The sequence below is a fragment of the Aristolochia californica genome, unplaced genomic scaffold (genome assembly GCF_029961685.1).
Source record: "Aristolochia californica isolate CCGP_79_NKW_82.1479 unplaced genomic scaffold, dmAriCali1.0.hap1 SCAF_11, whole genome shotgun sequence".
NCBI classification, from domain to species: domain Eukaryota; kingdom Viridiplantae; phylum Streptophyta; class Magnoliopsida; order Piperales; family Aristolochiaceae; genus Aristolochia; species Aristolochia californica.
The window spans coordinates 35583173-35610204 of record NW_027181782.1 but is presented as its reverse complement, the minus strand read 5'-3'; the positions used below and the strand labels follow the sequence as shown (position 1 = coordinate 35610204).

The 27032-nt window shown below is 40.2% G+C and overlaps 2 protein-coding genes and 1 long non-coding RNA gene across 5 annotated transcripts; all 3 read left to right on the top strand.

Annotated features, from left to right (window-relative positions):
• Positions 1-249: 249 nt before the first annotated feature.
• On the top strand, positions 250-4344 carry LOC137945048 (alpha-galactosidase-like). Its single transcript, XM_068790923.1, has 15 exons — positions 250-764; positions 1495-1553; positions 1703-1759; positions 1866-1900; positions 2054-2157; positions 2251-2326; positions 2426-2484; positions 2577-2642; positions 2803-2886; positions 3000-3064; positions 3251-3333; positions 3426-3516; positions 3663-3712; positions 3857-3997; positions 4083-4344. The coding sequence occupies exons 1-15, from the start codon at positions 604-606 to the stop codon at positions 4170-4172; spliced, it is 1221 nt and encodes a 406-aa protein (XP_068647024.1). The 5' UTR covers positions 250-603; the 3' UTR covers positions 4173-4344.
• Positions 4345-5022: 678 nt separating this feature from the next.
• On the top strand, positions 5023-17311 carry LOC137945045 (pyruvate kinase, cytosolic isozyme-like). 2 transcript variants are annotated; one of them, XM_068790920.1, is made up of 5 exons: positions 5023-5155; positions 5261-5402; positions 5877-6147; positions 15561-16022; positions 16152-17311. In XM_068790920.1, the coding sequence occupies exons 3-5, from the start codon at positions 5890-5892 to the stop codon at positions 16962-16964; spliced, it is 1533 nt and encodes a 510-aa protein (XP_068647021.1). In that variant the 5' UTR covers positions 5023-5155; positions 5261-5402; positions 5877-5889; the 3' UTR covers positions 16965-17311. The 2 variants fall into 2 exon arrangements, with proteins under 2 accessions (XP_068647021.1, XP_068647020.1); XM_068790919.1 differs by lacking the exon at positions 5023-5155 and having other exon boundaries at positions 5165-5402; positions 5839-6147.
• A 605-nt stretch (positions 17312-17916) lies between these two features.
• On the top strand, positions 17917-26989 carry LOC137944673 (uncharacterized). Of its 2 annotated transcripts, none has more exons than XR_011110837.1 (4): positions 17917-18129; positions 18917-19320; positions 19552-19673; positions 26281-26989. It is a non-coding gene; the product is annotated as an uncharacterized lncRNA (long non-coding RNA). The 2 variants fall into 2 exon arrangements; XR_011110836.1 differs by having other exon boundaries at positions 17919-18129; positions 19576-19673.
• Positions 26990-27032: the final 43 nt, after the last annotated feature.

Genomic DNA, 27032 nt, shown 5'->3' with positions numbered 1-27032 from the left:
CAATCCAAACGTGACTTCATATATACAGTGAATGAGAGAATCGTTGTCGATAATTCTCTAAATATTTAATTTGTTAAAACGCGATCAACACGTGAAAGTATTTAAGTAAAGGTACGTGTACAGAGAATCGTCGACCAAACGTAGGGGAGGAAGGCGTTAGAAGTCGGCACCAGCAAAGGTGGAGAAGGGACGGCAGATGTGTTGTCGGTGGGTTCTATCCCTTCCGGGTCCGCCCCATCAAAGGTCTCACGTGCCATGTACGGTGAAGGCAAAAAATCTCCCCTCTCCGACCTTCGTCTCCCTTCCTCCTCGATGCCGTCACGCCCAGATTATTAGCTGGCCTCTACTTTTCTTTCCTAGTTATGGCAGCTAGCGCAGACTCGGGGAGGGAAACGTCAAAAAATGAAAACTATTAGTCACCCAGTGTGTAAACAAATGTATGACATTGGTTCCGTTGTTGTCCACATCATCAGCAGCTAGGAGTGGCAAGGCCTCTATAAGAATCAAACAAGACCAAGCAGTGTAGACCGCACTGATTCCTGCGTCCTTCTCCTCTCTCACACCATATACTCTTCTTGCTAGCTCTGCAAGCAGTAGGTGCTCATGGCTCCAACTGTTACTGGGCCTAGTACAGCTACTTCCATGGCCGTCGCTATGTTGTTGCTCTGCTCTTTTGCTCTTGTTGCGACAGCTGGACGGCTTGGGAAGCTCGGTGAGAGGAGGAATCTCCTGAGCAATGGTCTCGGTGGATCACCGCAAATGGGGTAACTTAAGCAACTCCTTCATGGATGTTACTGACCTTTCCTTTTTCTTTTTTTGTTTTGTTTTTGCTATCCTAGTTTTTCTTTAGATTGGATGTTAGTCTTGCGAAACGTTTGCAGTACTCATCTCCTCTCACACTGAACGCCGGCTCACTCCTCGCTGAAGGAAAAAGACGCCGTGAATTTCCTCATAAATTTTCTGTAAGAGATGTAGTGTGAGCAAGTCCAATATTATTCTATTATTTATCGGTCTCTTTGTGTCCATTTTGCTTGAAGAAAATGACCTCAACGAATTAATACATGATATGTATATTCTCTTGCCATCTGATGAAGCTTTGGGTTCTCGATGATCCAAAGATAAAATCATTCTTCCAAGAGAGACGAACGGGCCTTGTGAGTGGAAAGAGACCAGTAACCGACTAGAAGAAAGAAGAAAGTAGCAGTCATCCACGGTTTCTTTTTCATTCCTGTCTTGAACGTTTTAATGCAGACAAATTAAATAATGCAGGCGTCGGCCATGATTCCAAATAATGCATGAATCCAAATAATAAGATAAGGTTTCTCGTGATATCGACGAATCTTTCTTGTCAGGCTTCGTAGTCGTAACTAGTAAGCAAACGTTTCAACGTACGGGTGAATTTTTCTACATGTTCCATTGTCGTCGTCTTCGTTCTCCGATCGCCGTTGATGGTAATACTATTATTATTGAGGAGAGGTCTGTCTTTCTATTCAGATGGAACAGCTGGAACCGTTTCCATTGCGACATTGACGAGAAGCTTCTCAGAGAAACTGGTACGATCGAGACTTCCTTCTACTACCACCGCATGACTGTTTTTCAAATATCTGGTTTGAGCTCGTCAAATTGCCAGAATTAGAGAGTTTTAAGCTACGAGTTATATCTACTGAATGTCCTAACCTCTTCCACCTTCATGATTGGACAGCGGATGCAATGGTGTCTACGGGACTTGCTGCAGCTGGATACGAGTTCATAAATTTAGGTCTGACACTAATCCTGGCTTCGATCTGTATTGAAATTCTGAAAATTCGATAATTACGTCCCTATTGCCAAGATTAATTTTTTCTTTACTTTTTTATAATGAAAAGATGATTGTTGGGCGGAGCTGAATAGGGACTCTCAGGTATATATATGAAATGCTTTTCGTCTTTTTTATATGAAATATCTCGTTGTATCGCATTCCTACGAATAACAGGCGTATTGTTGGATTATACATCTCGTCTGTGACATTGATCTTGAGCTTGAATCTCCCGTTGGGTATTTGCGATTTTTCCAGGGGAATTTGGTTCCAAAAGCTTCAACATTTCCCTCGGGAATTAAAGCACTTGCGGATTACGTCCACAGCAAAGGACTTAAGTTCGGAATCTATTCGGATGCAGGGTACGTTCACAAAGACCCGACTGTGTTGACATGGGATCGCTTCGGTGGTAGCTGTTCATTGTGTCTGATATGATCTAATTAAATCCATGACAGGACTCAAACATGCAGCAAGACAATGCCAGGTTCGCTAGGATATGAAGAGCAGGACGCAAAAACTTTTGCCTCCTGGGTATAGTTCATCTTCCTGACGATAAAAAATAACCAACTTTATCTGCCGTATATAGTGTTTTCTTCATTGGGCTAAAATTGCAGTTTGATTTTCTTGCAGGAGGTTGACTACTTAAAATACGACAACTGCTACAACACTGGCACAAGCCCACGAGAAAGGTAGGCAATCTGAATACATATGTTAATGGAAGTCAAGAAAAATGAAAATTCTTTCAACTGAGTTCTTCTCACCTTCATGGGTTCTTACATAGGTACGAAAAGATGAGCAAAGCTCTCCTTGCCTCTGGAAGATCTATCTTCTTCTCTATGTGCGAATGGTAAGTTGATACCGGCTGGTTAATTATGCATGCTTCTGCTTATCGTTTTGGTCGCAAGTCTCAATTCTCTTTAGTCTGAAGCTGAAGAGAGATAATACCCCGTTTCCTTCTCAAAGAGCATTAACGCTAAAAGACTAATTAAATACTGCACTGAGAACAGGGGGCAGGACGACCCGGCAAAATGGGCTTCAAGCGTAGGTAATAGTTGGAGGACGACAGGTGATATCAGCGACTCTTGGGAGAGGTACGTACGCAGTCGCTAGAACAACCAATTCTGGAATGTTTACCGCTGCTTGCCTCCAGTCCAGTTGTATATCTTGCTGAGGTTCTGATCGATCTAAATTCTTTTCTGAACAGTATGACATCACTAGCCGATGAAAATGATCGTTGGGCATCATACGCTCGATCTGGCGGGTGGAATGGTACCGAGTCTTGAGTTTTATCCGTGCATGCATGCTGTCAATTTCTCATCACAATCAGCATTCATTCAACAGAAGAACTGAAATGAATTGCTCGACAAAGCTTCTAAATTTTTACCGATTTTGTTAGCTACTTGCACTAACAAGCAAATACGAGCTTCAGTAATTAGTCATGTTTCGTTCTCCCAGATCCAGACATGCTCGAAGTAGGAAATGGTGGCATGACGACGGAAGAATACAGCTCGCACTTCAGCATATGGGCGCTTGCTAAGGTAATATAGCAATTCGAGTATTTTGGTTCCTCATTAAATTCAAGCGCAATCTGAGAATGACAGAGTATGATCATGGTAAATATCGCCCGTAGGCACCTCTGCTAATTGGATGTGATATTCGGACGATGGACGATGCCACTCACCAGTTGCTCGGCAACAAGGAGGTCATCGCAGTTAATCAAGGTATAGAACAAGTTAATGAAGAAAATGAAATGGCTTTCTTCGTTTCAGTCCATCTGAAGAAGTACACTCGGAATAATATTGTCAAGCAGATCACATGTGAAGTGATAACTAACCGATCAGCATTTCCCTTTCTTTAAATTTAACAGATGGATTAGGAGTGCAAGGGAAGAAGGTTAAAAAGGATGGTGATTTGGAGGTAATCTTTTACATGCCATTTTGCTGCTTTAATTTTAAGGGTTCCTTTTTTTTTTTTTTAGCAAAATTAATCCAAGCAAAGCGGCCCCTTTGGAGAATCTTAGCATATATATGATACAAGCTCATGGTATCAATTAAAATGCAGGTGTGGGCAGGTCCTCTGAGCAGTGGTAGGGTGGCCGTGATCCTGTGGAACAGAGGTTCTACGCGGGCGTCCATTACAGCAAACTGGTCTGATGTGGGCCTTGATCCATCGGCGGTGGTTGAGGTTCGAGATCTCTGGGAGGTAAGCTCCGAGGCCCTTCAGTACTGTTCTGTTTGTTAAAACAAGAACAAACTTGTTTGACGAGGAAACGAATCCTTTTCTGTAGCACTCAACGACGAAGTCCGTTCATGGCCAGGTGACGGCCACTACCGACCCCCATGCTTGCAAGATGTTTGTGCTCCGACCGCAGCGTTAGCTAAGGAGAGTACAACAAGCTGAGGTTCGCGACTAGTCAATGTGGAAGAAGAAGAAGGAGGATAAGATAGCATAAAGGCTAAGTAGCCGGCGGCTGAAAATAAAAGAAAATGTAGTCGCGAACTCATGAATCAGAGGAGCAAATGTTAATAAAGAATTTGCAGATGTGAACATGGGTAGAGAGCACCAGCACTCATAGGTTCAAGATACTACTATAATAGATATAACGGTTAATTAAATCCCTATCTAGTATATAATATATAGCCTTGTTATTCAGATAAATGAATCTATACTTGGGTAAAATTATCTAAACTACCTTCTGAACTAATTTATCAAATAGGAGGATGGCAGATTTTGATTAGCCACATCTTCTCAACTATACAGAAAGACAAGCTAATCCATATCTTTTGAGATATAAATTATAAAGATTTGACAAATGAGTTTTTTAATATTTGCTCATAAACTTATGAGCCAGTCAATCAATCCTGACGTAATTGAAAACTTGCTGCAAGCGGCTTACAAATGCTTCCAGTGGGCAATCTATCGCTATCTTTTTTATCTTTTAAAAAGCCAGCCAGAATCAAGAATGAAAGAGTAAAATATCTATGCCCAAGTCTCAAATCAACAGCTCTATTTGGAAAAGGGACCTAATTCAAATTGAAAATTGGACGGTGACCTCATTAATCCATGGGTGAAGCTAATAGTATCGCTCGCTCCTGTGTTTTTTACCCACAGTAATGAATGGCTGCCTAACGCCTAAACCAGGGGCGCTCGCGCTCTTTTGGTTTCGGCGTCCAACAATCCATTCGACGCGGTCGGCCTTTTGCAAGCTTCCTAATTCACTTAAATATACTCTCGGCGTCTCGCCTCAGTTTTCAAGGTTCCGCGACGGCCCGCTTTTCTGTTTTCTGGCAAAACAATCACGAGAGTCTTCTTCACGTGCCCGTGTGTCGCCAACTCCCGATTTTCCTGACCGCGCTCCCAGTATTGGCCTCTTGGTTTCGGTCCTTTGGAGTTTCGTTACTTTCTTTTTATTATTAGTTCATTTTTCGGTGGCTCTAGAGGTAAGTCACAAGTCTCCTTTCGCAGAGAAGCCTGCAACTGTGCGTTCTTCTTCTTCAACTTCCATCTCTGGAAAAAATTGCTGCTCCACCATTTTCGGTCTCTGCTCGTCAGATCTGATCTGCGATTCTGTTCGAGGGGTGAACTACTTTATCTTCTCTCCTTTTAGGTATGCTTCTTCTCTAAGTTTTCATTTGTTTTTTGTTTTGTTTTGTCTTTTTTTTTTTTTTTTTTTATATATCTCCTTTCCTTTTAGGTATGCTTCTTTTCTAAATTTTCCATTTTATGATTGTCGCTTTTTTTTTTCCTTGAGTGTATCTCTTTCACTTATGTTTTCATAACAAGGCTAAGCTATGTGAAGATTAGCTACTTTTTCTTCCTTCTGATCTTCGATCTTTTCATGATAAGATTTCACATATCTGCTTTCTGCAAATCTTGTTATCGATTTCTCTTTCTTTTTCTTTTTTTTTCCGAGGATTTGTTCATGTGTTTCTGCGAAATGTTTTGGTCTTGAAGAGCATCGTTGCTCCCTTTCGTCCCTATCAACTTTTCTTTAGCTGTAAATGTTTTTTCCTCACGCTTTAATCTTTGAATTTCTGAAAAAGGAACTTGCTTGTGCCACTTTTCAATTTTATTCTTAAAGTTCTGTATCACGGATGGCGAATATCGACATTGAGGGAATTCTCAAGGAGCTTCCCAACGATGGACGCATTGCAAAGACCAAGATCGTCTGTACCCTCGGTCCTGCCTCGCGGTCTGTTCCCATGCTCGAGAAGCTCCTCAGAGCTGGTATGAACGTTGCGAGGTTCAACTTCTCACATGGAACGCACGAGTATCATCAAGAAACGTTGAATAATCTCAGGACTGCCATGCAAAACACACAAATCATGTGTGCTGTCATGCTTGACACAAAGGTCAGCGCTTTGAGTTCCTTTCGTCCCTTTTTAAATCAGCATGATCGTTTGATGACCTGGACGTCATGTCCTAATGCTCCTATTCGCAGTTTGATCGTGCCTTCGTTCTCTCTCTCTCTCTCTCTCTCTCTCTCTCTCTCTCTCCGCCTGCCTTTCTTATTCCTTTCTGCGAGGGGTTGTTTATTACTCTAGCTGAATTGTGTAATTTTTTTTTTAAAGAACTAAATTGCTCCCTCTGAATTACTTGAAATGGAGGAAAAATGAATTTGATCTTCGGGTGTCCAATACATCTTGGGACTTTCGCTCTTACTTCTTCATTTAGTTGGTGAAGCTTTTGTTATTGCTTTTGATCAGAGTTGCAGGGGCTCTTGGTTAAAGTTATTGTTGAAATTCCTCACAACATGGTATTTAATAATTTGAACTTAGTTTGCCTGCAAAATGCTAAGAAAGAAAGAAATGTAGTGAACTTGCTTCAGGATCATATTCATGTGTGGGATACCTTCTATTTCAAATGGTTCATAAGTTTTAATACTTCAAAATTTGTTTGATGTTAGCAAGCAAAAACCTGCACTATTTACTTGCTGGAATATTCTGATTGATAAGGAATGAGGTCACTCAATGGTTGTGTTTGATTGCTTCATTCATTAAAAAAACTAACATTTTGATGTGTTATTTCATTTTGGTTCTCCCATGTTAAGGAATAATTTCACATGGATTAGTGTATACAAAGATCTTGAGTTTATTAGTTGGGAAAGAGGTTTCCTAAGTTGGCTAGTCATTTTGAGATAGGTCTTGAACCCAATTTTACATGGTATCAGAGAAAGTACTTGTATGTGGGCTTCCACCCAAATTATCCATACGTAAGAGCCCAGAGGGCCTCCACGTGAGTGGGAGTGTTAAAGAATAGTCCCACATAGATTAGTAAAATCAAAGATCTTGAGTTTATTAATTGGAAAAAAAGGTTTCCTAAGATGGTTAGTCAATTTAGGATGGGCCTTGGACCCAATTTCACAAATTATCCATTTGTAGAGCTACAAAAGAAGGCCTACACATGAGGGGGAGTGTTAAAGAATAGTCCCACATGCATTAGTGAATACAAATATCTTGAGTTTATTAGTTGGGAAAAAGGTTTTCTAAGTTGGCTAGTCATTTTGGGATAGGGCTGGACCAAATTTAACATCCCATACTCTATTGGGTCCATTCTTAGGCACCATTTGTGAAAGACTGTTATCATCAGCATTAGCTGAGCCTCATCCATGCATGGTGGGGCAGCCACATGAACCATCCCCATTTGTTTTGCACTATCATGTGATTGTCTTATCACTAATTCAGCCTTCGTCACGTCCTGCCTCTCAATTCCTATGTCATTTACAGTTGTCTTTACTTCTCTCTGGTCCCTCAACCATCATGTAAGACGCCTTAATGAAATTTATGTGGACAAGAAATATTTTTGATGAATCATTGGGCTATTTATCTTAGTTTGTGGTTAGTAGATGTTGGCCACTTTACTATGGATAATTCTTGAGTGGATGGTCTTCAATTGCTGTTGTTGTCAGTAAGAAAGTGGTCTATGCATTCAAAGTTGTCTCCTCTGACTTATACTAAATTGTTTTTTATTGAGAAAGGAAGGGAAAAGGAAATTCCCATATCTTTTTATGACTGAGGTCCATTATATGGGAATATTCTGTTGGTACTACTACAAACCATAGTGGAAGAAATAATTAAAAAGGATTTGCACTCCATTCTTTGTTGGGCAGGTAAACATGTTCAAACATCCCATCTCCCTAGCTTTGTCATCAGAAGGAATTGAAGTACATCATTAATTTCATGCCTCACAGTCAAGATGGTTGTTTCACTTCCCCTCAAGAGGGATGGCTGAAGCTCAATTTTGATGATAGTTCTAGGGGTAATCTTGGGCTGGCAGGTTGGGGAGAGGTCATTCAGTAACTCCTAGGGTGTTGCTTTCTTGTCTTCTCGGTCCCAGGTGTACAGGGAGCACTTTTCCTCCCCTTTGCCTGTGGAATGCAATTCATCATTTGTCATTTCATGGGCGTCAGGAAAAAGGACCTCATGTACTTTAATGAAATAGAGTATGTATGTAGTATTTGACCATTTCTTGGCAGCTTACTCCTTGGTCCGCCCATAGTGTAGCCAGTTCTCTAACAAGAGATGGAGCAACTCGACAACACTTTATGATCTTTGTTTTCATGGCGCAGATTTTTTGTTTTGTGGTGGCTATCTCACACCTTTTGCTCTTTTGAGTCTCCTAAATAAATTCTTGATTTTCTCAGAAAAAAGTAACTCAATTTATTTTGTTTTTTTTGAATTTCTGGAAAAGAGAAATACTTCATTAACTTGATGTAATTTGAGTACATGGCCCTCTGTTTATAATAGAAAAAAAAGTAGAATCCAATTACAATTAAACTACCCTTATCGCAGTTACATCCAAAGTAAAACTCTAAAACATAAGCCTTAGAACAATTGAACACAAATAGAAGACTAACATAAAAAAAACACTTTTAAACTGAAACTCTTCTATGAGACCTCTTTCCATAATAATTTTGGCTTTGTTAGACTTCTTGTTGTGAGAATCAATTAAGACTCTTCGATACTTGTTCTTCAACATTTCTTAACCGTTTTAAGTTAACATATATTTAATGTGTTTTGATTGAGTAATTAATTTGAAATTTAATGTGTATGCATATATTTAAGTGTATGTGTGTGTGTGTATTATATGTAAAAAAGTGTTTTTAATTGGTAATACAAAATTTATATAGTAATGTAGTTTAAAATAACCCCCTTGTGTGGGATAGAGGGGAAGGAGGGGGAGGGTGTACCTCACCCACCTCATACAATGGCAGGGGTCTTTCATCTTTCATAGTGGGGAGACTCTACTCTCAAGGGGAAAGGTGGGGCCCTCCACCCTTCCTTTAGAGTGAGAGCTGTGGTGACACTCCCACCACCATGCACAGGAAAGTGATCCAGCACACCCATTGGTCTCTCAGCTTCTGTTGCTTCCTCATCGTTCTTGCCCTGGTGAACACAGAGATCCCAGCAAACAGTTTGATTCTCCAGCTTCCTTGCTTCACTAATCAGCATTGCTGGCTTCATTGTTAGGTTGAAAAGATGCTAATAGCAAACCCGGATGGGGATCTCTCCAGCCACTCTGCCCAAAACTTGAACAAATAGCCCCTTCCAAAGAGGAATAAGTCACGTTGCCGTTCACCTTCCAGCCACCAAGATTTGGTCTAGATACCCATCTCCTGTGCCACAATGTTTCTCTAGACACCCTCTTTACACGTGTTAAATTTCTAGTGCCACTTGAGCAACATAGATAGTTTAAAATCATTAAATTGAACTAATAATTCAAAATCATTACAAAATTTTAAAATTTAAGTACATTTCATATAATCCCTAAAATTTATATAAGGTGAGGAGAGTTAATAACTTTTGAAAACTGAGAGGTTGAGAGTAATATGCAATTTCTTTGGAGGTGGAATGATTTTACATTTTCAAGGGAGTGAGAGTATTTAACCCATGTATATCATGACTTATGAGTCATTGGATAGATAAAAACTTTGTTTACGTTTTAAAAGTAATAATCTCAATTTTATAAAATTTTAACACACATTTGGATGGATATATAACAAATACAACTATACTTTACATGATATAATGGAAGCATAAAAGTCTCATGGCTCATACTTCATTGCATCCTCATTTGCTTACTTGACTTTCTAAACTGGTTTTTATTATGATGAAAGCTTTAATGTAGGAATTGATGATGAAGTTTACATCTCTTGTCATGTTAAAAGACTCAAAACACAACAAGTCATTTGAAATATAACAAAAATATGAAATTAAAAAACTTTAAAGTACCTCTTTTATATGCAAAAAAGAAATGAGAAAATTCTCTTTTGTGCATGAAAGGAAGATAATTCGGGAGAAAAGTCATCCCATCTCTTTTACTTTTATGCACAGAGTTTGAGATAAAAAGAAAAGCTGGAAATTTTAGTTATCCAACTTCTCCGACTCACCTTTTGTTGGTATTATCTTGATTTGGCTGAGTTTTTTTACCAGGTGTATTTAACTTGGTAATTTCTCAAAAAAAGAAAACCAGACGATTTTTATCAAAATTCATTGTGAGATCAATTTTTATATAATATCTTGGATTCATAACTGATAAGGGTTAAGTCTGATGAATCAGACCAACTCAACCTGAGTTTTAGACCTACTCGTCAGAGTGAAGTTCTTCAATGTCTTAGGCTTGATTGCTGCTTTATGTTGTGTATAATGTTGGCTATTGAATGGATCAGCTAGAGGCAGGACTGAAGAAGGTGCAGTTTTCTTGTGATCTCAAATCACTTTGAACTGTAGGTTGTACTTAGCAAAGTACAGGTTCTTCCTGCCATGGTTGATGAGAGAAAATCTAGATACTGAACCCTGTTTGCCATTTAGTGTTGGGTCTTTGATTATACTCAGCAAATTTCTTTATGCTTCTTGTAATGGAGGGTGATTCCTTGGTTGTGATTAGTTGGGTTTTGGAGAAGAAATTCCCTCCAGGGAGATTTTATGTACTTTGATGAAATCATTGACTTACCAGCTCCATGCCAATCTCTTGGTGTCACACTCCAAGAAGCACTAATGGACTAGCTGACCCTTTGGCCAGGGAAGGTTTTCTAGCCAACATCTTACTATCAGCAATATCTTTCCCATTGATTGCATTTCAAGTTTTGCTTTATTTTGCTTGCTACTTGTTTCCTTTTCTTTTGATGTAACTTCCCCTTCTTTAGAATTTCTTTAATGAATCTCATTTCTCTGTTTGAAAAAAAAGGCTTTTTTTGCCATTTTATTCTGACCTTGTGGATGAATGACCAATGGCCTGTTTGTATGCTTTAAGCTCAAAGATTGGATTCATGTGGTGAAATATGGCAGGAATCTTTCTAGGGTTAAATCCCAGCTCTGTCTGCCATTTTATTCCTACCTTGTGCATGAATGACCAATGACCTGTTTTTATGATTCGATTTCAAAAATTGGATTCATGCGGTGAAAACTTACAGAATTTTTTTTTTCTCTTATACTTTGTCTTGTGTTCTCGTCTTTTTGAACCATTCCTAGCTGCGGGACAACACCGTTTTTTTTTCGAGCAAGTGGAGTTGCATCAAGACAGAGATCCCGGATAGAGAACTGGTTGCTTTCTCGGACAATTAAAAACAGTGCAAAACGCCACCGAAAAGTAGAAAAGTAGAAAGTTTCGCCGTCAAGAAGCTAGAGACTTCAAAGGCAACCTACTTGAGGTTGCAGTTGCTTCTCAACCGCGACTACATCACGAGAAGTTGGCGGCGTTGGAGGATCAATAGGATCTTCATCTTGTGCTGAGAAACTGCAACTGAGTGAGAATCTGCTCGTTGAACCAATAGAAATCAAAGAGGCTCTGCCTTAATCATCTTCCTTGGTGACTATTGCGATGTGAACCCAACACCCGTCTCGTTCTCGCTCTAGTCATTGATGAACTGTCGAAGCAGTTTGCAGGGTCGAGAGTGCAGGCGGTGAGGCTCGATTGACCGCCACAGCCAGCCTGAGAGCAGCCGCCACCGGCCAATGGATTTCTACTGCAGGAGTCGAACTCGGACAAAAGAATCCGCGGCCGGTATTTTTTCTGATCTGCCAGAGACCTGCTCACTGCCGTTGCTCAGACTCATTCTCAGCATCATTCACTGCTGCTGCCATTTCCATCACCGATATCATTGCCAAACCTTTGGACATTAACAGGGGAGCATTATTCCATCTTCCTTATTTCTGCAAGTTTTTTGCTCGAGTCAGTTTTGGCCACCTGCTGATCTAATGGGATTTTCTGCTCTCTTGCTGGTCTGTGATCTTTGCTGTGAATAATTGCTCCAGCAATCAGCCAACATCCAGATAAATTTTCGCTGCTATCTTTCCAGTTTTGTTTTTCGTTACTACCTCTTTGGGATTCTCTGCTATCTTTCGAAGATAGAAATCGTATCTTCCCAGCTGTCAAAATTTTCCACATTCATCATTGCTGCTTCTTGGGGATATCTTACTGTTGTTTTTAGGAAATTTCCAATTTTTTTGCAGAGCTGATTCTCCAGGATAGCTGGTTCATCGCCAGCTGCCGCAACGATCCCTCTCGCTGCTGTCTCGCTCTGTTCATAAGCGGGGAAGACAATTAAAAATTTGCCAAGTTAGGTGGATTTTAATTGAGCGCCAAGCCCAACTGACCTTGCTGGGTCAACCTAGTGAACCAGCGACCCGAGAGTCATCTGTTCCGGTCGGGTTAACCCAGCGATCAGAGTTGATTCGGCCCAACCCCAACTCGGTTGGGTCAACTCGGGACCGAGTCAAACTGATTGGCCTACTTTTTTTCTGCCTCGATTATATGGGTCCGGGTCCCAACTTCTATACATATTTCTTCCGTAACTCGACTATATTGGTCTAATACCTGATTCGACTTGACCTAGACTCGCAGGGTTAACCCTTCGGAATAGAACAGACCCGGTTCAGGTCGCTCAGTCAAAAAATCCACGCTTCATTAAACCTAGTTCCCTAACTTAAGAGACTTTTAATTTTGTATCAATCTCTTCGTCCCTAGGGCGCCGAAAAACTCGGGACAGTGGTTGAAGGAGATAACTCAGATCAGTAATAATCAGGTTTGATGAATCATCATCTGCTGCAACTAGAGCGTAATTGGCGGTGGGAACAGAGAACAACGAAAATCCAGCAATAGTGCGTCTTCTTCCCCGAAGAGCGCTGGTTTCCAAACAACGCAGTGACGAACCAGCAAGATCAAACTTCTGCTGTCGATGCCTCGGAAGAGATTCAAAACACCGGAACAGTGTCGACTTCTCCGACAACGGCAATGGGACTGTGACTCTCGACATAGATACTCGGAAATCTATCGGCAACAACAGTGGAATTATGACAGCAAGGCAAAGAGATTTTCTTGGGATTATAGGAAGATGCTAGCAGACAGAGTCAAGCAATGAACAGTGATTAATTAGCTTGAGATTAATCAGCAATTAACCAGCATTAACTCAGTTGAGTTTCTTCCGTCAGTGTGCAGGATAACTGAAATGCCAAAAGATCCAGAACGAAAATATTTTATCGGATTGTTGGTTGATGAGTAACTTACCAAAAATTCTGGATGAGAGGCTTGTGGCCTGATCCTTTGATAGATTGAATACACCTTACTGGATCTTTCAGTAAATCAGTCATGGAAGATACAGGCCACACCATACCACGGAAGATAGAGCTACCCCTCAGGTAATGCCAAAAAACAAAGGAAGATAATTGAGAAGAAGACACTGTTGTTGCAAACAGAGAATACCGATGCTGATCTTCAATCAGCAACATGCCATAGATTTGTAATCTCTACTGAATATGGCTGCTTCTATAATAGATGTCTGAGAGTTCTGAACACGAGGAGCTTAATCCAGCCTGTAACATTTGGCTTACAGTGAGCAGTAGCAGGGATTCTCTTAAAAAAGATAAGGGAACGAACTTTAAGGTTTCGAATATCTTCTTCATATAAACATCTGAATACACACGACTTTGATTCATATAAACATCTTCCTTGTGGCACTGGCTCCTGAACAGCTCGGGATCAGAACCAGCTCAGTATAGAGGTAAAAAAGCAAAGAAAACAATAGGTATAGAGACTGAAAAGAGGGAAAAAAAAGGTAAATACGAACCTAAACTGCTAAAGATAATAGATCAGAAAAAGATCACATTATCTATGTAGGTTGACCGAGTCAACTCACAGAACTTGCTCTCATATCATGTTGAATTTATGGAAAAGAGAAAAATTTCATTGACTTGATGTAATTAGAGTACATGAACCCCTATTTATAATAGAGGAAAGTAGTAGAGTCCAATTACAATTAAACTACCCTTGTCCCTATTACACCCAAACTTTAACACTTAAAGATAAGTCCTAGCACAATTAAATAACTCATCATAAATTGAAGACTAGCATAACTAAAACACCTTTAAACTGAGACTCTCCTGTGAGACCGCCTTCTGTGACTCTTATAAGACTCCACCATATTAATTTTGGCTCTGTGAGACTGCTTACTGTGTGAGTTATGTAAGAAGCTTCCATATCTTCTCTTCAACAAATTGCATTTCAAGTTTTGCTTTATTTTGCTTGTTGTTTGTTTCCTTTTCTTTTGATGTAACTTCCCCTTCTTTGGAATTTCTTTAATGAAACTCATTTCTCTGTTTGAAAAAAAAGGCCCTTTTTGCCATTTTATTTTGACCTTGTGGATGAATGACCAATGGCCTGTTTGTATGATTCAATTTCAAAAATTGGATTCATGTGGTGAAATATGGCAGGAATCTTTCTAGGTTAAATCCCAGCTCAATTGATGTGTTGTTGACGAGAAGCTGGGGAAGAATTATTTCAGGTTTTGATTTTGATAGTGGGTATCAGCTGTGAAACAATCATGCCTTTAAATCTCACTTCTCTTCTGGACCCGAGCTTCATTCCTTTTTATCTTATTTAAAGTCTCTTGGGGAGCAATCCATTGGATTATTCCAAAGGGTGAAGAACTGCTTCAGATTTTGTAGTGGTCTTCATGCATCAGTAGAAAGACCATTATCCTTACCTATATGTCTGTATTCCCTAGTTTGTACATCATTAGTTCAATTCTTCCTTTTTTTTAACCTTTTTTATTGTTTTTGTCATACTAAATAGCATTTATTGTTTAGACCTATTAGAAGTCAGTTCTAAACAAAGATTGAACACCCATTACTTTTATTTGAGAATTCCTATTGAGAGGTGGAAGATTAACTACGGAGACGTTGTCACCATCTAGAAATATATATATAGAAAGGTATAGGGATATCAAATGAAAATATTTTTGTGTATATAGTTAAATTTACAAATTCAATATTTAATGGGGAAATGATGCCTAAAAATAATATTTAAGATGTTCTCCTCTCTCTCTCTCTCTCTGATTTTCCAAGCTTTAAGAAACTTAATGCAACTAAAATTGAGTTTAATATTATTGCAATTTCTAGTTTATGTTGTGTTACATAATGTTGTCTTCTGTGAACCAGATGCGGGAGTTTTTTATTTTTACTTTTTACTCACACATTTGGTGGAAGATTAAAAAAAAAACCGTAGTGTCCTTGTTTATAGAGTTAAATATTCCTCAAGTTCTGACTTTTGAATAGTTCCTTTGATTCTATTCTAGTGGATTCATAGACACTGTTCTCTTGATCGAAATGATCATGAAAATTCTCTGACAAAATTTGAAATTGTGGAAGGTAGTCATTAGCTGCTATTCAAGAAAAAAATACTCCTTAGATGGAGTTTTTGTGTTCTGTTTTACCATTTATCACTTCTGATTTTTCAGTTTCTAATCTTATCTCATCTGTGATCTACTCAGGGACCTGAAATTCGTACAGGTTTTCTGAAGGATGGAAAATCTATCCAAATAAAAGAGGGTCAAGAAATCACTGTGACTACTGATTATAACATCAAGGGGGACACGGAGATGATATCAATGAGTTATAAGAAACTTGCTGAGCACTTGAAGCCTGGTAATACCATTTTGTGTGCAGATGGTACAATCACACTGACTGTTTTGTCCAGTGACCGGGAAGCTGGAAGAGTGAGATGTCGTTGTGAGAATACAGCAGTTCTAGGTGAGAGAAAGAATGTCAATCTTCCAGGTGTAGTGGTTGATCTCCCAACACTTACTGAGAAGGATAAGGAGGACATATTGCAATGGGGTGTGCCAAACAGTATTGACATGATTGCTCTTTCATTTGTCCGCAAGGGCTCAGACCTTGTAAATGTCCGTCAAGTGCTTGGGTCCCATGCTAAACACATTCAGCTCATGTCCAAGGTTGTACTTCAGTTCTCCAGATATTCTAATTGCTGTTAAGCATCTAATCTTCTCTCTTTCGTTACTACTGATAGTTGTAGAAAGTTCTTCCATTTGAGTTATTTTTGTGTCCGTGTTTCTGTTGTGAAGGTTGAAAACCAGGAGGGTGTGGTAAACTTTGATGAGATCCTGAGGGAGACCGACTCTTTCATGGTTGCACGAGGTGACCTTGGAATGGAGATCCCTGTTGAGAAAATCTTCCTTGCCCAGAAAATGATGATTTACAAATGCAACCTTGTGGGAAAACCAGTTGTGACTGCAACCCAGATGTTAGAATCCATGATCAAGTCACCAAGGCCAACCAGAGCTGAGGCTACTGATGTTGCCAATGCTGTTCTTGATGGCACAGACTGTGTGATGCTTAGTGGTGAGAGTGCTGCGGGGGCCTACCCAGAACTGGCTGTCAAGATTATGGCTCGTATATGCATTGAGGCTGAATCGTCCCTTGATTATGGGGCTATTTTCAAGGAGAGGATACGATCAACACCTTTACCTATGAGCCCCTTGGAGAGTCTTGCCTCCTCTGCAGTGCGGACAGCAAACAAAGCGAGGGCAACTCTCATTGTGGTGCTGACGCGTGGTGGTACCACAGCCAAGCTGGTAGCCAAGTACCGACCTGCAGTGCCAATCCTTTCTGTTGTGGTGCCAGTGCTGACGACCGACTCATTTGACTGGATGTGCAGCGATGAGACACCTGCAAGACACAGTCTCATCTACAGAGGGCTGATACCTCTACTGGCCGAGGGTTCAGCAAAGGCCACAGATGCAGAGTCAACCGAAGTCATCTTGGATGCTGCCCTCAAGTCGGCAACAGAGAGGGGTCTGTGCAAGCCAGGTGATGCAATTGTGGCTCTTCATCGTATAGGTGCTGCTTCAGTCATTAAGATCTGCATCGTGAAGTAAAATGCGGGTTGAAGGGATCAACCATCACTAGGGTAATAGATAAGGTTGAGAACACCTTTTTAATTTTTGTTGCTTTTTCTTTTTCAATGATTTTCTGTTTATCTGTTGGGAGTCTTTGTTGTTTCACTCCAACTTTAAGCTAGTATGATGGTCTAAGTTGTTCTCTTTCCTTATACTTCATTGGAGGGTTGTGAGTAAACGCGAAAGCCTCAGCTCATGTAGATGAAGTCTGGACAGGACTCTCACATTTTGGTGGCATAATATGTGGGTTCTGTTTGAAGTGTTATTTGGAAGCAAGTGGAATGACATAAATAAATAAGATGAACAATTGTTGAGCTTGCATGGAATTGTCTGTTTCTTAGATGAACAAAATTTGCTGCAGCATGTGTGCTCTTGCTGTCTGCTGTTGTCCTCATCAGGTGGCTTTTATTGGCCCCCCAAGGTCCAGTTCAGTGGAACGTGGTAACACAGGACTGCAGTTTAGCAAGAAAATCCGATGCGGTTTCGGGAATCCAATGCGTTGCCGAATAGAAATCCCTGACGTAGGACTGCCGTGTGGTCATTGTGAGTGTCAGAGAACTGCTCTATGATTGACTGATTTTATTATTTCGATGGGCGCCAAAACTGAAAAAAATAAATTCAGCAAGCCAAATGAGGATCTATTACTCACTCTTTTCAAGAACAGATAGTGGAGGACTGCACGGCAAACGAGTTACCGTACTCATAGACATAAATACCAACATTAAATACCCGGAATATCACTATTTCGCAAATAGGACAGCAGAATTGCCAGATTTCGAGCATGCAAAATCAAGTCTAGCCAGCAAGGGCATACCAGTCGTTGCTTTGGCAATGCCAAAAGGCACGCATCGCTCACGGCATACCTTTTCTTTTCTGGGGTGTGATATGAAAGAGACGTCTTATTGGCTTTCCTCCGGAGCACATTGAAGACTTAGGACAACTTCATTGAGATACTCGTTTCCTCCCAGAAGCAAAACAAAAGAAAAATGCCCACTTTCTTGTTTAGACTATAAACATGAAGGGCTGCCATGGAGCATAAGATTGCTCGTGTGCAAAGTTGCGTACCGTGTCTGGCTTCGCGTTCGGTTTGCACTCTGAACATATTAACAGCAAAACCAAGTTTCGGGACGGAAACTCTGCTCAAGTAAGCTTGCCTCCAGAGTCGAATCTCACTCTTTCATTGCTCTTATCGCCATTTTCACCATCCTTGTTTGGTTCCTCAATTTGACCCCTTGGATGGGCTCTGTTTTGATAATTTTCTCTTTTATTTTTATTTTTGACTTATCCGTTTCCCCTTTCCTCTGGGTGCGGGTTTTCCTTGTTTTGTTGACGTTGCGTTCATGCAATTCCTTTGCATTAATTAGTTCCATGTTTTCTCGTGTTTTTTTCTTCGAGCATTTTAGATTTTTCTCGACAGATTTTACAGAAATAGTCTTTCGGCTCGCTAAGTAACCAAATCCCCATTTATTAGGCTCTTTAATTTCATCATTTTATGAAATTCCCGCCCGTCATCTTGAATGGTCCGAACTCAAAGGAGGCGGCGAGTTTCGCGAGTTCCTTTAACTTCAGTTGTATCTTCTTGTAAGGAAGAAGTTCGTTATTGTTTCAACTTGGTTTTCTTCCTGGCCCTTCGCGCTTCGGTGATAGTCTTTGAAATATATTTTCTGATGTAGAAGCTGTGCTTGCTGCCCTTTCCGTTGTATCTTCTTGTCTTGTTCTAATGCGAGATTCCTTCTGCCAGAGAAAAAAGAAGATCTTTCATGTGGAGTGTCCCCATATCTTTTCTCAAGATGTTAGTTCACTTGATTTTTTCTTTGAAAGTTTCCAACTTTGTGCCTCTTGATCTTGGACGTCCTGTGGTCATGCATATACTGTTTCGTTTATTTCATAAACGAGATATTTCTGCTGATGCTTCGTCTTACTATTATTAGCGATCTTTATACGGTGCTGGACATCCTTCCAACTCGCGTGGGATTGCTGCCACAGTGCATGGCGAAGGGTCAGAACTTTTCGGTGCTAGGATACAGGAGGGATTTCAGGGAGGCTGCAATGGAAGGCAGCAGCAAATAACACCCGCGGATGATGAGGGTGCTGCACCTTCATCTCGACTCTTTATCATCTGAGACTTGCATACGTATTACCGAGAGAACATGACATGGGTCAAACGTTTGTCGAGATTGAGGTTTAGACAGGATATGCTTCTTGTAGCTGGTGATGTTGCAGAGTCATTAAGTGTTTTGTGTCTACTATGTCCTTGCTAAAGGATTGATTTCGTAGCGTCTTCAATGTTCCTGGAAACCATGATCTTTGGTGCCGCAAGGAGGGAGAAAATTATGTAAGAGCAATTCAGTTTCCTATTTTTCCAAACGAATCAGAGGAAGGCCAGATTTCCTTAAGAATGCAGTAGATACCACGTGAACCCAGAAATTTAAAATGTTGAAGAACCTGATGGTTTTTCGTTTTGATAATAAGTGCATTGATGTCTTTCGTTTTGAAGAAAATTAAAATGTCTGAATACATTGATGTCTTTCCGAATCTGCAACTTGTTTTGATTTTCCTTTTCTAGTTGAATTCACTAGAGAAGTTACAGGCGTTGCTGGATGCATGTGAAGCACCTGGTGTCGAGACTGGTCCAAGAAATATTGAAAGGGGTCGGGTATAATTCCCTCATTTTCCTGCTATAATAAGGTAATGTATAGTTCACTGCTCACTTTCTTAAGATAGAATGACAGTTATCTCAAAAAGAAAAAAAGGTAGATATATAGAATGCCTGCCTGTTCTTTTTCATTGAGACTGCGAACAGAACTGCAGACATGGCATAGAATGTTCTTTTCAAGTTTGTATCTAAAGTTACTTGACAGTTCTGCAAAGCTTCGATAGAGAAAAAGACACTGGTGCCATCCGCATTCCTTCACTAGATATGGTAACCCATTTTCTACCCCCTTGATCTTATCCAAGATTCTGGATGTGAGCCAATCTGTTTTCTAGTTGAAACTGCTAATGGCTTGTCCGGTCATAATGTCTGAGACTAGTTGCCTTATTTGATGATTACTGTGTTTAGAGGGTACCCAGCAGAACCTTACTAGTTGCTTATAAGAAGAATTTGATCCTATTCTCAGAATAAATAAACAGTCCTTCTGTCTCGACTGTTGAGGAAAATTCAGCAGTCGTTATTGGTCAAACCTTAACCCACTTTCCGCCTCCTTGATTTTATCCAAGAAATTCGGGATGTAAGCCAATCTGTTTTGTAGTTGAAACTGCTAATGGCTTATGGGGTCACAATATCTGAGACTAGTTGTCTTATTGATGGTTACTGTATTTAGAGGGTACCGAGCAGAACCTCACTGGTTGCTTATTAAGAAGAATTTGATCCTATTCTCAGAATAAATAAACAGTCTTTCTGTCTCTGACTGTTGAGAAAAATTCAACTTGTCGTTATTGCTCAAACCTTAGCCCACTTTCTCCCGCCTTTATTTTATCCAAGCATTCTGATGTAAGCCATTCTGTATTGTAGTTGAAACCGCTAAATCTTATACGGTAACAATATCTGTAACTTGTTGCCTCATTTGATGATTACTGTACTTAGAGGGTATCAAGCAGAACTTCACGGGTTGCTTATTAAGAAATTTTTTATCCCATTTTTGGAATAAATAAAACAGTTTTTTCTGTCTCCGACTGTTGAGGAAAATGCAGCAGTGGTTATTGCTCAAACCTTGGGGAAAAAAATTCCATCAAGGAGATTCCTCATATACATAGACATGAAATGGATATTGGTAGATTGTTAACTATTCATTGGCAGCACATCCTTAGATGTGCAAACAATTTGGCAGACACTCTTGTTATTGTATATTTGTATTTATGAAAGGGCATTATTGTAATTTTATGTATCTTATAACTTAAACTTCTATATCTATGTATCGGGAAGAAATAAGAGGGTATTGAAAACAGAAATCGATCTCTTGGTTTACCTTCGTTCGGAGAAATCGAATAACATGGTATCAGAACTGCGGGAGATCATCGGCGCCAGTGGTATTCTTCACTCGTAGAGGTGAGTTATCTTCCTCCCGATTTCTCAGTTTTGGTTTTGGTGGACTCTCACGGAGTCATTTGCGTCGGGAGATTCACCTTAGGGTGAGCTTTTTGATAATACAAAGTTCAGACTCCAGAGATTTGTGCCCGAGCAAATGATTGGAGTGGCTTTTCTACGGTGAAAAGGGGTTTTGCGTCTCTACCAAGAGAGATAAGACTGAGAGAGAAGAAGGAGAGGATTCTTCTCTTCTGTTTCATTCCGTTGGATCTCATTTGCAAGAGAACAAATTTTCGGACTGGTATTTTGTCATTGCCGTTTGTATATTACGACAGGTTACCGGCAGCGTGGTGACTCTCCGGCTAAGTCAACGGTGATTTTCCCTGTTTTCTCTTCATAACAGAATAGGCCTCACGGCGGGTCGGTTGTTTCTTACACTAACTTCATTCGCCGTCTTTCTCGGAACAGTGATTCGCCATCTTTTCCTTCCAGTTTTCGGACTGTGAAGTGATTTTTTTTCAGTAGACAAGGGATGCGTGGTGGAGATATGTGAGTGTGTGTGGTTTATGGTAGTTCATGATCAGATCGACATCCTTTTCACCAAATCTCCATTCTTTACAGAAGCAGAGAGTAGCAAGGGGTTGATTCAGTAAGCCATTTTTTTTGGGCTCTGTGTCTGTAGATACAATACCAGCCACGTGCGTGTACGTAACGAGGGCAAAGAAAGGAAATACATTAGGGTGTTTCCTTTCTGCAATTTGTGGGTTTCTGTACAGAGAGGTGTCACCTGGATTTTATCATGTCATTTGATAGGTTTGACTCGTTCCTTATCCGTTTCACGGGTAAAAATTACACTGCCTAAGAATTTCAGTTTCGTTTATTCGTTATGGAAAAAGAGTTATGGGGTCATATAGATGGGAGTGATCTCACACCTCGAGAGGCCAGAGGCTTTGTCAAAGTGGACAGTCAAGGATGCTAGGGTCATGACTTGGATCCTTGGCTCTGTTGAGCCTCACTTTGTTCTCGATCTGCGGCCTTATAGAAATGCGGCTGACATGTGGAGTTACCTCGCCAACGTTTACCATCAAGACAACTAGGCTTGACGTTTTCAATTGGAGTATGAGATGGCTAATTTTACACAAGGAAATCTCTCCATTGAGGAATATTTTTCTGGTTTTTCAAAACCTTTGGGCTAACTATCCAGATATTGTTTATTCTAATGTTCCCGTTGCAACTCTCTCTACTATTCAAGCAGTGCATGAAACCAGTAAGAGAGATCAATTTTTTATGAAACTATGTTCCGATTTTGAAATTGCACGATCTAATCTGATGAATCGTCATCTTGCCATCTCTAGATGCTTGTTTCAGTGAACTTCTTCATGAGGAGCAGCGTTTAGTAACTCAGGCTGGCATGGAACATCGGGCTAATGTTAGTGCCCCTGTTACTGTGGCTTATGCAACACAGGGGAGGAATAAGAGAATAGACATGCGTGCTGTTCAATGCTTTAGTTGTAAAGCTTTTGGTCATATTGTTCAGGATTGCCCTAGGAAGTTTTGTAACTACTGCAAGAAACAGGGTCATATTGGAATGGCTCTTTCCTCTTTATGTTTTTCCTTCCACCATTAGTCCTAACTTTCCTTTCCTTTCCCTTGTATGTAATGTTGTTGGTTCTGGACCTAAGATGTGGCATAAACGTCTAGGCCACCCAAACTCTGATGTACTTCGAAAATTATCTAATTTTGGTGTATTGGGACAACAAGCATGTTCTTCTCTTGATTTTTCTTTTGAATGTCCATCATGCAAACTTGGCAAAAATAAAGTTCTACCTTTTCCTCATCATGCATCTCATGCCTTACAATGTTTCGATATTATTCATATTGATGTTTGGGGGATTACACCTGTTGTTTCTCATGCGCATTACAAGTGCTTTGTCACCTTTATTGATGGTTGTACTCGGTTTACTTTCTACGGGCTAAGGCTGAAGTTTTTTTAGTATTTAAGCTTTTTCCTGCCCTTCTAGAGACTCAATTCTCTGCCAGCATCAAAGTCTTGCGCTTTGATTCTGGTGAACAATACATGTCTAATGAGTTTCAGGACTTTCTTCAAAGCAAATGGATCGTCTCTCAACGCTCTTGTCCTTTGACAAAAATCGTCACCTTCTTGATGTGGTCAGAACCTGTTTACTTGAATCATCTGTTCCTTCTCTTTTTTTGTGTGAAGCACTTTCTACTTCAGTTCATTTGATCAATCGCTTACCTTCTCCTACATTACTGATCTTCAGACATTTGGTTGTGTTTGTTTTGTGCATCTCCCTGCTCATGAACGACATAAACTTATAGCCCAATCAGTTAAGTGTGTTTTTCTTGGTTATGCTATAACTCAAAAGGGTTATGTTTGTTATGATCCACATGCTCGTCGTATGCGTGTTTCTCGGAATGTGGTTTTCTTTGAAATTCATTATTTCTTACCATCTCATGTTGAGTTGCCATCTACATCTTTATCTCTTTTGCCTAGCTTTGATGATTCTCCGACAATTGTGGAAAGGTTCAAACCTGGTTTTGTGTATGGAAAACGTAGTAGACATGAGTCTGGTTCCACTTCCTCTGTGCCCCCTCACGATCTTGTCCTGGCGCCTGATCCTACCCCTGCTCCAGCTTCCACCGCTCTTCGTTGGTTTACTCCCCATTCTCGGCCTCCTCATTGGTATGGTTTCTCCTTCACTGTCTCTCCTGTGGCTACTTTATCCTCTATTTCCATTCCCACTTGTTACAAACATGCCATGGCATATGAGTGTTGGCAGAATGCAATGCAAACAGAACTTCGAGCACTTGAGGAGAATCACACTTGGGATATTGTTCCTTGCCCTCCTACAATTAAGCCTCTTGGGAGTAAATGGGTTTTCTCTGTAAAACTTCGCTCTGATGGCTCTTTGGATCAGTACGAAGCTCGCCTAGTAGCTCTGGGCAACAAACAGGAATACGGGATTGATTATGAGGATACATTTGCTCCTATTGCCAAAATGACCACAGTTTGTACTATCTTAGCTATTACTGCTTCCCAGTTCTGACAACTACATCAGATGGATATGAAGAATGCCTTTCTTCACGGTGATCTTCACGAAGAGATCTACATGAAGCTTCCCTGAGGTATGACTACTTCTTCTCCTCATGATATTTGTAAGCTACGGCGTTCTCTATATGGATTCAAGCAAGCTCCCCGGGCTTGGTTTGAGAAGTTTCGCATTACGCTTCTTATCTTCCGGTTTACACAAAGTCAGTATGATTCTTTTGTCTTCTTCCACAAGTCGACATCGGGTATAGTCCTTATCTTGGTTTATGTGGATGATATTATCATTACTGGAACTGACTGTGGTTTGATTACTAAGGTTCAACAGCTGTTGCATGCCACTTTCCATATGAAAGATCTTGGCCAGCTAACATACTTCTTAGGACTGGAAGTCTATCATCGGGCCAATGATATTTTCTTAAACCAGCGTAAGTATATTCAAGATATTATTACCTTGGCTGGTTTGGAGGATACTGCTTCTGTTGATACTCTTATGGAGGTAAATGTCAAATACAGGAAAGATGAAGGGGACCTTCTAGATAACCCTATTATCTATCGGAGCCTGGTTGGGAGTTTCATCTACTTGACCACTACTCGCCCTGATATCTCCTATGCCGCTCATTAGGTCAATCAGTTTATGTCCTCTCCTCATCATCTCCATATTGTTGCAGTTCGACGCATCATCCGCTATCTTCGAGGTTCTCTTACTCATGGGTTATTCTTTCCTACATGCTCCTCTCTTCAACTTATTACTTATAGTGATGTTGAGTGGGCTGGGTGTCCTGATACACGTCGATCTATTACGGATTAGTGTATGTTTTTAGGTGATTCCTTAATTTCTTGGAGATGTAAGACACAAGATCGTGTTTCTAAATCCTTTATTGAGGCTGAATATCGTGCCATGTCTACTATTTGTTCTGAGGTTGTATGGCTACGCGGTCTTCTTATAGAGCTTTAGTTCCCTCAGACTACTTTTGCCCCTCTTCATGCTGATAACACTAGTGCTATTCAGAATTGCCACCAACCCTGTTTTCCATGAACGCACTAAGCACATTGAGGTTGATTGTCATTCTATCCGCGATACCTTGGATAGTCGGGTGATATCTCTTCCTTACATTTCTTCGGATCTCCAAGTGGCCGATGTCTTCACCAAAGCCATGACTCGGCAGCGGCGTCAGTTTTTTATTGACAAATTATTGTTGGTTGACTTACCAGCATCAATTTGAGGGGGGATGTTATCGTATATTTGTATATATGAAAGGGCATTATTGTAATTTTATGTATCTTATAACTTAAACTTCTATATCTATGTATCGAGAAGAAATCAGAGGGTATCGAAAACAGAAATCGATCTCTTGGTTTACCTTTGTTCGGAGAAATCGATTAACAACTCTAGCAAGGGATGGAGCCTCCAACCAACAACTCTATCAGCAGCTCTTACTCCTTGTGGCTCACTTTTATCTTGGCTTTCGCTTTATTGTATGCCTCCTTTATGTACTTTTGCTCTATAAGCCCTCCTTTAATGAATCCCAGATCTCATTGCTTACGGAAAAAATAAGATTCTTTCTGTCACCTAGCATTTGAAGGAAATCAAGAGCCTCTTCAAATAGTTCCTTGCTCCATTTAATCCATGTTTTTGTTGATGACTAGTTGACCATGTATGCGAGGCTAATCCCTTTGGTTTACTACCTGTTTTTACTTGGAAAAATGAGCAATATTATGTTTATATGTTGGGGGGTTAAAGGAACTGTCTGGGAATTACTCCAACATAGACCTCTACTCAATGAGAAAAATTGTACCTAAAATTGCACTATTTGGCAGTAATCATGAGGGCACCGTAGTCGGGGGTGGATCTCATTTGTGCCCTGTATTTTGTCGTGAAGGTCACTGTTACTGTCGATGTTATTTTTTACGTTGGGCTGCTGGTTGTTTGATGCATATTTTATCTTGAAACTATCTCCGTGGAAGTGAGCTAGTTCATCTTCTAACTCTATGGTGAAATTGATGGAGCGACATTATGCTTTGGATTATCAGTTACATATACATGTGTTACATATTGTACCTTAATTTGTAATCGTGTTTCTATCACTGAAATTGGGTTGCATATGATTTACTGTTTTTTTGTAGTTTACTTACCCTTCTGTCTGTTTCCTTGTGATTGAAAAGAATTCCTACTAACAATATTTCTTTTCTATTTTCAGGCATGTATGGATTTCCATGCGTGAACATGGCCACAAACATGGCCACAAGACCTATCAAATGGTGATATTTCCCCTGCCCAATACAGAAAAATCATGATCTGATCGAAGAGATTCATAAGAGTTTGTCATACAATATTTTCCTTCTCCCACTTTGTTCTAAGGCTAGTTCACTCTGTATGACTTATTCTAGGGAAGATCTCTTATTATACATTGCTTTGGTGACGAGGTGGATATTGCATTTCTAGCTTTGGAATTACTGGTGCTAGTTCTATTTGTTTCAACGTTTTGTAGGCAAGAGCTCTGTCCCTAAGATACTTGGCTTGAATCCTCTTGAAGCTCGCATAAGATACATCCATGGGAAAAGCGGAAGTTCCTCTTCTTGTGACGTATTTGGGCACTCTCATCTGTTGTGATTCCACCATTGCCGGTATCAGGTTATTATTTCCATTGGGTTGCAGACGGGCTACCGTTTTGCGTATACCGTGACGGAGAATTTAGTGACAAACTATCAACCAGAGAGAACCTGCGAACATGCGCTGGCTCCATGGGTTGCAAGATTTTATAGAAGACAGCAATGGAGTTTTTCTCCCCCCATAATTTGCTGTTGTTGTAATTTGTTGTTTGAATGATTTTATGATTGCTTCGAAGCAACTGAAATTTGCTGTTGGAGAGAAAATGACACACTGGCTTTACAAGGCATTCATCTTCTTGTCGGAAATAAATTGATAAATTTATGGGAACCGTAGGAGTGG

Bases quoted from the DNA above. Each gene is read 5' to 3' on its own strand.
- LOC137945045 (XM_068790920.1), top strand. From the start codon at position 5,890: ATGGCGAATATCGACATTGAGGGAATTCTCAAGGAGCTTCCCAACGAT. The intron at 6,148-15,560 runs GTCAGCGCTTTG...TGATCTACTCAG, and splicing joins CTGTCATGCTTGACACAAAG to GGACCTGAAATTCGTACAGG. The intron at 16,023-16,151 runs GTTGTACTTCAG...TCTGTTGTGAAG, and splicing joins ACATTCAGCTCATGTCCAAG to GTTGAAAACCAGGAGGGTGT.
- LOC137945048 (XM_068790923.1), top strand. From the start codon at position 604: ATGGCTCCAACTGTTACTGGGCCTAGTACAGCTACTTCCATGGCCGTC. The intron at 3,517-3,662 runs GTATAGAACAAG...TAAATTTAACAG, and splicing joins GGTCATCGCAGTTAATCAAG to ATGGATTAGGAGTGCAAGGG. The intron at 3,713-3,856 runs GTAATCTTTTAC...ATTAAAATGCAG, and splicing joins AAAAGGATGGTGATTTGGAG to GTGTGGGCAGGTCCTCTGAG.